The sequence below is a fragment of the Micromesistius poutassou genome, assembly GCF_964030765.1.
Source record: "Micromesistius poutassou genome assembly, chromosome: 2".
NCBI classification, from domain to species: Eukaryota; Metazoa; Chordata; class Actinopteri; order Gadiformes; family Gadidae; genus Micromesistius; species Micromesistius poutassou.
In genome coordinates, this window is record NC_140272.1 from 17230966 (window position 1) to 17240965 (window position 10000).

Genomic DNA, 10000 nt, shown 5'->3' on the forward strand with positions numbered 1-10000 from the left:
GAATGATGAAAGGTATACTAGTAGTACTTTTTGCTGATGCATGTTTTTTGGTTTTCTTTCTCCTAATAGCTGGTATCTATTTTACTCCTTTCTTTTTTTGTAGGCGTTTCAATCTTACAAACTACTCGCTTTCTAATTCAGACGCACATTGTTATTTCACTTATCGGTAACAGTCGTAGACACTATACAATCACTGCTGGGTCAGTTGTACTCAATTTTATTATTATTATTATTATTATTATTGTTATTATTATATTATTATTTTGTATATGTGTTTGTTTTCCTCTTGGTAATATCAGTATGATAACACACAGCTATAGTCGGAAAGCCTCCGGACAGGCTCTTGTTGGGGGGCTGCGTTCCTCTCCCCCATCCCCACCCCTGGATGTAGCGCTCATGTCGCTAACAATGTAGCATCGTTCGCCTGGGTGCTTGGGGGGGGGGGGGGGGGGGGACGCAGCCCTCGTCCAGGATTGTTAAGACGTGGATCTGTCAGTGGTGCAGGAGGCTTCAACCTTCTGCACCGAGCTGGGACAACCAAGCCGGGGCCAACTAGTCACTGGCGCCTCAAAAAAACCTTACAGTGGGACTTTTCATCAGCTGTGGTCTGCAATCCCTTGGGGCACGTTTTTTTATGATATTCGAAAGAAAATACTGTAGCAGTACAGGCTAGCTGGCTAGTAAAAGTCATGTGTCTGAAATCCAATCAAGTTTGTAGCGAGGCGATGGGTTCATTGTAAATACGAGGCGTTCCTACCCTCCCTGGGGTTAACTCTATGGAATCATTTTAACTCTAGCAGTGTTTTCCAATAGTAGTGACTGCACTACTTTCCGCAAACTGCCCCAGTGACTGGTTGTGCCCATGCTTGCCATGTCCAGATCTACTTTGTACTTTTCAGTGTTTTCTTTTTCTCCTAACATTGTGTCGGCGCTGCGGGCAAGCAATACTGCCGGGGCCTGAGATGTAACTGTACTCGCATGTCATGCAGAGTACATCAAGGTGGCACACATTCCTTCTATAGTGAGCGTTAGCAACCAAGCTACTAACTGGCCAGGGCCCACCATCCCACGGATGAAATTGGACTTCTACACTCAACGTACGTTGTTTTACCAAAACAAAAAATACTCCAGAATCGTTTTTTAAACATTTTGCTGCCATTTAGTGTTTTTATTTTTGTTACTACTTTAGGTTAGGCAATGACTGGGATTTAGCTTGGAAGGGGAATGAGCACTCTGGAGTCAAGCTTTTACATACAAAAGAGCTGTGAGGTACTTCCTCCAGCAACAAAACATATGACTACGATTTAAAAGAAACTACATGCATTGCTCCTCCAAGTCTTCCAGATTCGACGGACTGAGATGTATCAAGGGAAAGGAATTGGGTGTTTGGTGTTTTTTTTATTATTATTCTTTCTCTATCATTTCACTACCACCATGTATAGTAGAAGACTGTTTTTTTGTCAGCACACACATCCCTACAAACTGTAGGAAAATCACTTAAAAAATACTTTTTTATAGTAGGTAACTTTAAGACCATCATTACGCTGTGCGTAACGAATGTACAGAGAAAAAAAATCGTAGGTATTTTTTTGAGGAACAATTAATTTGTCAATGATATGTAGCTATTTAATTTTTTGTTTTTTTTCCTGTCCTTTTATTGTAATCATACGATTTCTTTTTTTGTGAAAAAGTTGATCTTTTTTTTTTTTTAGTTGATAGTTTTTTTTCTTGTTAGGAAAAAAAGGTTAAAGTGCAGGAGCACGGTGGATGTATGGGGTCGCGCAAAGCCGCGGGTGCGTCACTGACAATAGCTATTTCCCTCATCTCCGTTCTCCTCGTGAGACGTAAACAATCAGACTTCAAGCCTCCGACTGCTGATCTACTGGATCAAGCAGAGAGCGGTCGAGGGTGGTCATCTGCCTGATCACATCTTACAGGAATGGACTAGCTACTAGTCATTTGGTCAAATACTAAAGCTTGTGGTTTTTCCACCTGAAGTCATATTCATTAAGACACACACATCATCTGATCCTAGGAGGTGTTTTAGGAGCCTGTGGTTCAATTCGTTTGTACAAACCAGTGGAGGTTAACACTGACCAGTAGATGATTTAAAATCCGTTTTCCCATGTTGTATCATTTTTTTTGTACATGGAAATAGAATGGACTTGTGTGCAGTAGCATTCAAAACTGTAAAAACTTTGTAAAAAATAAATCAAAACACCATAAATCTGTGGCTCCGAGTCTCCTACTGAAAAAGGTTTTGGCAGGCCACCTTTTTTGTACGTAAAGTAGCCTTGATAAACAATAAAGTTCTCTTAAACCTCTGTCTGACTACGCCTGTGTTTGCATTACAATGGCCCTGTGACATCTAGAGGTGAGCTGTGTGCTTTAATGGAAGAAAGGCGAGACCTATGGACTAATGTATTCATTGTACATCACACACACACACTTTAAAAAAACGTAAAGTACAAAATGCAGTTAGAACGAGAGTCGAAATTACAGTTTTTATTGAACAACTTAGTTATTTTCTGGCAGTATATACATTATAGTACCGCACAGACATTTCACACAGAAGATGAAGTGAACAAAAATAAACATGGCATATTTGCACACACCATCACACACACTTGAGGGCTTTAAGCTTCCCCCCGCCACCTCAGTACAGCCCCTCAATACGAACCCTGACACAATGGTCGGTTTGCAGGAGTAGTATAATGTTAAAATAAAAAGGTTGAATGGGCATCGGTGCTTTAAAATAAGTTTGTACACTTTTGTTAAAACTGTAATCCAGATTGATTTATAATTAGCGAAGCGTTGACAAGTTATCTGTTTCCACGCTGGCTGTTGCAAGGATTAAAAACATACCATTTAATAGAAAGGGCATTTAATCCACATGTTTTTACGGCTGCAAGCGGCGACAGAAGGAGTTAACTGCGTGAACACGTTCTCCTCTTGAAGAACACAATCCTTCAGAACGTCTCCTGAGGGCATCGCTTCCCATAAGCCCAAATGCATTCACCATCACATGGTCCTCAGCATCACGACCGGGAAACAAATACTGGCTTCATAGCTCATAATATTATGGGTCTTACCGAGGCATGCTGAGACAAAGCTTGTTTTTCTATGTGAACATTTGCTCATTTGTACGTGTGAGCCTCTTTTGTTTAGTTTTTTATATTTTCATGTGCTTTTAATGTGGTTTGCTTTAAAAAAGTTTCTTCTCATCTCATGTTTTCTGGTGTTCTTATCCTCTTTTTCTTTGACTATCCATCTATTGTGTGCGTTTTTTCCTTTGCCCCAGGGAAGAACCGGGGAAACACCTTGGGGGTCTGCATCAATAACACACTTTGCTCTCCTTCAAAAGTAACAACTGACCCACTTACTGTCAGCCATTCGTTTTCGTTAAATAGCTAACATCCTCTTTAAGATCATATTCCAAACCAATAAATTCCGGACCTCTATATTATAAGTGAGATTTGTTGATATATATATATATATATATATTGATATATATATATATCTTTATATATATTTAGATAGATACAAAAACAAGTATAAACATGAAAGTATCCAGTCTGGTTTCCAGGCAACACACTGACGTGAAGAGGTCTTTTGTCTTCCTGGAAGATGGTTCCTTTGAGCAGAGTCGCCTTTCAGATGCTCTCATCGTCGCTCATATCCCAGATCTAAAAAAAAGAAGAGGCACAGACAGGTGTTAAAACACCACATTTATCTAAAAGTCATGCATGAAAACATATCACAGTGTGATTGAGCGCTAACACACGAAGCACTCTGAGAGCATCGGGCCGGCGGGAAAGAAGGCGCATCAGCGGCGGCGGGAACTGTTGGACCATCAGATGTATTTCACAACCTTCACGCAACAACCGCCAACACTGGCCAAACAGCCTCCAGGCATCGCTGAGTCCTCAGGGAGAGTTAAAAGTGGAGGAAGGAACACGACGGACCAGGGCTTATCCAGCCAATCGGATGGCTGGGAGCCATGTGGCATATGGACAGGCTAGCACAACACTGGGTTGCCATCCATTACACAAGGTGTGAGGCCCTTTGGTTTGGCTTCAGACGTAGTTCACCCAGAGGTGACATTATAATGGAGCTGACATACAGAACCTGACACACACACGATACACTACACACACACACACACACACACAGTACAGGCAGACATGCAACGGCACCACCCAGACACACATAGTCAGGCGCGCACACACACACACCACCCAGCCACACAAACACATAGTCAGACCTGTGCACACACACACACACGGGTGCTCCTCTGCAGAAGTGTGTGAGCAAACAACAGTCATTCTCGGGACCGCACATTGGTAACATTCCCCTTGATGCAAGACGCAATTCACATACCTCTAAGCCACACACACACACACACACACACACACACACACACACACACACACACACACACACACACACACACACACACACACACACACACACACACACACACACACACACACACACACACACACACACCATTTTAACAGAGACGTGTCACATTCCGTGATTGTGTGACTTCACTAGTGATATGTGAATTGCACTACAAAGAATGAGAGCTTTGCAATTTATAAGTGAGTCCTTCACAAAACTGCATACCCAGAACACACACAAAAAATAAAACACACAAACTGCATGTGCGTAAAATACTCCCGCCACACGGACAGTGTTGGATTGATGTGGCGATTGTTGTAAAGTGACTCTGCGCCGATGCAGAGTGCTTTGAGAGCCCAGCCCGGGGAGCGGAGCGGACGATGCACCAGTGGTACGGCCCGGGGCTGGCGGGAGAGAAGAGAGCGTGCCAGGAGTGAAAGGGGCGACAGGGAGCTAAACTAACAGTTGCACAATAACTCATTGCCAACGTGACCTACTTATCACAAAAGAAACAATTACGGCAGCGGCCATGAAAAGGAGAATCGCCGGACCTTCTGTCACTCTCTCCGGCTTTTTCATTTTATTTTTGCCCACGCCATGGCAACACTTCACCGGCAGCGGGAGAACGACGGCGCACCCCCCCCCCACGCGCCGAGGAACCGAGGAGGCCGTCAGACCGGACTAGAAGAACATCAGACCAGAAGGGGCGCCGTCTCCGTGCAAATGACCTGCAGGTGTTGGTAGTTAGCGGTGTGTGTGACGCATCGCCCGTGACAAACCCGTCCTGCAACATGCTGATCTCTCTCTCTCTCTCTCTCTCCCCCCCCCCCCACACCCTAGGCCCACCACACAGCCAGCGTGACAGCGTTTGTGAGTGTGGCGGTGAAAACCCCCACCGTGCGCCCATGAAAGACCCATAGTGTCGGTGGGCTTGTTAGTTACCGGCCGTCTCCAGGAAGCCTCTTTTATCGTCGCGGTTCAGAGGGTGACACGTTTGCTTCAGCAGCACCCACCAGCCCTGAACTCAAAACAATAGGAGCCGCATGGGGTTTTCTTTGCCACCGGGGCTGTGGAGGGAGAGAGAGCAAGAGGGAGGGACAGGTGCTGGTATTGGGAGCTGGACAAGGAATCGCCTCGCCGTGGTTCCAGCGCCGCCGGGCCAGCCAGCTTCAGGAGGGGACGGCGGGGCCAAGGGTCTTTTGAAAACGGACCCACACAGGAGCCCTGCTCTGGACGGCCGCCATCTCGCCCCGCTGTGTGTGTGTGTGTGTGTGTGTGTGTGTGTGTGTGTGTGTGTGTGTGTGTGTGTGCAAAATGAAACCCTTTGTTCAAAACGAAAAAAAAAAAAGGAGGCAGAGCGAGAGAGAGCCTCTGAAATAAGGCAGGCAGGCAGGAAGGCCAGGATGGGGTGGGTGTGTGTGTGTGTGTGTGTGTGTGTGTGTGTGTGTGTGTGTGTGTGTGTGTGTGTGTGTGTGTGTGTGTGTGTGTGTGTGTGTGTGTGTGTGTGTGTGTGTGTGTGTGTGTGTGTGTGTGTGTGTGGGGGCAGGGGCTGTATGGGGGGGGGGGGGGGGGGGAGTGCACACACCTTACGTAACCCGGCTCACTCTGACTTAACGGCGGCCAACAGCTTTACTACTCTCATTCACAGGGGGCTGAATAGCTGGGATGCTTGTGTCCCCGTAGCTCCCTGTTGCAGCAACACAGGAGCGGATTCCTGGAAGAGGAGACGCAGTGAGGCGGTCCGGACGGGGCCCCGCCACACACACACACACACACACACACACCCCGAACCCCCGCAGGACGCAGAGATGTGAATTAAACCGTTCAGGGGACCAAAAAAAAAGGAAAATAAATAAGAACATCCGACGCTCTTTGGCAAAGGCTTCGGTCACAGGCGACCACGCCAACGCCTCAATGCGATTGGCCGCCGGGACGTATGTGTATATATATATATATATACGGTGGCGCCCGCCTCCCGTGCCCACGCACTCTTTGAAGCGCCTTATCAACCCCGCAACCTCGAATCAGAGCCAATGTTAATCTGCATGGAATCACAGTGACTATCTGTGTGCGTGTGTGTGTCTGTGTGCGTGTGTGTGCGTGTGAATCAGCAGGGCTCAGCCCCGTCACGGCTGTGGCGTGCCGCTGGCTGGCGCTGGGGCCCGCGGCGGGACGTGATCAGATCTGATGGCTTCTGGGAGGAAGCGCCACGCCAGGAACGCCGTCTGCCAACTTTCTGCTAGTGCTGATTATTTGAACGTTCAACAACATCTCGTTCAACAACACGGGTTCCGTCCGTTTAGTGGGTCGTTTTTTTTTTTTCTTCCTCACACAAATCAGCGACTTGAGTTTTTAAACCACCAATCGTCTTGGCTGTTGGCTGCTTATCTCGTGTTCAACAGAGGATGTATGGACGGCCAAATGAAACAACTTGGTTTTTTTTTCTAATTCATAACATATTTGCAAGAGTGCTTTCATTTAATTAGGTTGGCTTGGTCTTTACAGATGTGTGTGCGTGTGTTTGCGTATTTGTGTGAGTGTGCTTGCGTGCGTGCGTGTGTGTTTGTTCGTCAATGCTTGCCGTATGTCAAGTTGCCCCAGACAACGTACCTTTCAGAGACAGTAACAGTGCACATGTCTAATTGAGAGAGAGGATGTCTGTCGGGGCTGCACTCAGAGAGCAGCACGTCCTTCTTTGTATAAAACGATAGACGGCTAACTGCTGAATGAACTGAGGGTAGCAACGCGAGTGGGAGGGCAGGGCCCCGGGGCCGCGGACGTCATACTTTGGCTCTTCAATATCTCTGGAATCTCTTGGCCTTGGTTTACCCTTTCAGATGGGGACGGTTGAACATGAACCTGCTCCTTTTAAACCCAGTGCGTTTATTTCATCAGGACATCGTTTCAACCCCAATCCGATTCAATACAGGACAGGGATTCCATTGGAGAGAGGGGGGGGGGGGGGTCCTGGTTACGGGTGGCCCCCGGGGTGGGCTTGTCCTACCCTCTGGAGCGTCCCCCTTCTAGTGTTAACAACACACCCTCGGCCCATTAACAGGACGAGGATCACACGGCCGCTGCGCTCTTAAAGCCCACATCTGCTTTACATATCAACCCCAGAACCGACAGTGGCGCAGCAACAAAGTGGGCCTTTCATCGGGGGGGGCGGGGGGGGGGGGGGGGGGCGTGCCACATGATCCCCGCTGCACCATTAGCAGACCACACAGCTCGACTGGCTTTACTGGGGGCTGTGGACGACACACGGAGCGGCGATGAGACGTTTGGCGGGGGCCCCCGCCGCAGAAGTGGCGGCTCACGGCTAGAGATATGCGAAGAGACCCAGTTTTTACGACGGCTGCACAGTCAGTACTGTGCTATTCCGTCAGCTCCAATAACAAATGCTTGTGTAAATGTAGGTTATTCCCTGGGTTGCCTTTGTATTCCGGTGGGCTATAAACATTCACGGCGAGCTAGTTGTTCCTTTAATAGCACCACATTAAACCCCCCCACATCACAGCACACATCTATCGCTGGCCGCTAGGAGGTCTGTAATAGGAGTCTTGTGGTATTCTGTACATATGTGACAGGCGACGGCTGATTGGTGGGTCTGGCGAGCCACAGGGCGGCCCAGGTGTTACCCCCTGAGACCGTGGGCTGACTCCGTCACCCTGCCGTAAAACTCAAATCAAAGCGTGCCCAGCAGACCCCCATAGAGATGTGTCAGAGCGGGGCGGGGGGGGGGGCGGTCTCACTTTGCCTGTAGGGATGAAGAGTTTTGGTTTTGTTTACAGCCTGTAGCTGGACATCAGTGGATGGATGACCTTGATGGGTGATTTGTTCACCTTATCTGTCTAGAACGATTAGCAAGGGGGGGGGGGGTTCATGGGCACTTCAAAAGATCTGGAAGTAGTTACCTGGGGCAGAGTGTTTGATGAGCTGGGCTAATCATGGAGCCATCAGCCCCGTATATGAGGCCCTTCGGGGTGGGGGGGTGGGGGGTCAGCACGGAGGCAGGGTGGGGTACACTTTCATGACCCCCGCCTCCATCTCCGAAGCCACGAGGGACAGTTTAGGACGGATCTGTGTGTCTTTGGCTCTCTGTGTGTGTGTGTGTGTGTGTGTGTGTGTGTGTGTGTGTGTGTGTGTGTGTGTGTGTGTGTGTGTGTGTGTGTGTGTGTGTGTGTGTTTAAAATTTCTCATACAAACAATACAATTGATCGGAACGTAAAAAAACAAAATGCTAAAAGCAAGCCAGGTGCTAGTAGTCTTTATCCTGCCTTCACTAAAGACGTCCAGTCTCCTCACACAGAAACAAAAAAAAAAAAGGGTCACCCAGCTCCCAGCTGCTCCTTGGCCTCATCCCTCTTCGTCCAGAAAAACCATCTCATTTTCCCCTCCCTATTGTTTTCCCTCTGGTGGCTTACCGCCTCCATCATGGAAAAACAAAACACAGCGCACCAGGCCACCTAAGCAGCAAATTAGCAAAACAATGAAAAAACGACACACACATGCACCAGCGCAGCCGTATATTGGCTTCCTAGCTGCTCCCTCGAGGCTTTCTTTCCGTAAACAACTTAACATCAGAAACATCATAGGTCTAGAACACACACACACACACACACCAACACCCCCCACACCCCACGGGTGAACCCCAGGTTAATAGGAGCTACTGTAGGTGGATCAATAATGCAGGCTGCGTGTAGAGTGTCCTGGAGTCAGTTGTCCATACAAAAGGACTACTCAGCTGTGAAATAGCCAACAATCTGAAGAGACAAGGTCCACAGCACAGCACCCAAGGAGAGGGGGTACTTTTCATCGAAAGGCGTCGTAGGTTAGAGCAATAATTCAAGTGTAATTTGCTAGAAATGCCATAGCCATCGATCAGCTACGGCCCCAATATGAGCCAATTTAGAATTTTGACTTTTTCTTCGGGGAAAAAAAGGTAACTTAACGGCCTCATTTCAGCAGCACTAATCCCCATCTCATCTTACAACCCCATGCAAAGTTAATGTGATAAAAGAACATCTGGTTCTCATGTATGCATGATATTGAGGTTTTGAAATGAAAACACCGCCGAGTCCGGGGCTCAGGTGAATTTGTAATTTGCTGAAGGGCCAAGCATGGGGCTCCATCTCGTTCTGGGAAAACCCATGTAGAAAAACTTTTAGCTCTTACACACAAAACCACCGGCTCCCTCCTGCCAACCTCCCCCCCCCCCCCCCCTCCACAAGTGGTAGAAGACCTCATGCTCCGCAATGGAATGTGCCCTGGTATGCTACAGCATGACCAGCCACACACACACACACACACACACACACACACACACACACACACACACACACACACACACACACACACACACACACACACACACACACACACACACACACACACACACACACCTCCCTTTTTTCCCATGAGAGAGTAGCGGCTCTCAGTGAAAGCCGGTGAGAGAGATGATGATGAGGAGAAGCAGTGACCTTTCTTCTCATCCAACACAACAATGCTTGGTGCAAAGCAGAATGGCTTTGCAGCAGGGGCCATGTTTTTAATGGGAGACGGACTAAGCTGCTCTGAATGCTGGGTGTGATGGCAG

At 48.0% G+C, this 10000-nt stretch overlaps 1 protein-coding gene across 2 annotated transcripts in view; it reads right to left on the minus strand.

Moving 5' to 3' along the window:
• Positions 1-2490: 2490 nt before the first annotated feature.
• atg7 (ATG7 autophagy related 7 homolog) overlaps positions 2491-10000 on the minus strand; it is a 41722-nt gene continuing 34212 nt past the window's right edge. For both annotated transcript variants that reach the window (XM_084464761.1, XM_084464762.1), the window contains exon 19: positions 2491-3686. In XM_084464761.1, the coding sequence (XP_084320887.1) occupies positions 3654-3686 (33 nt within the window). In that variant the 3' untranslated portion in view covers positions 2491-3653. The remainder of the gene's footprint in view (positions 3687-10000) is intronic.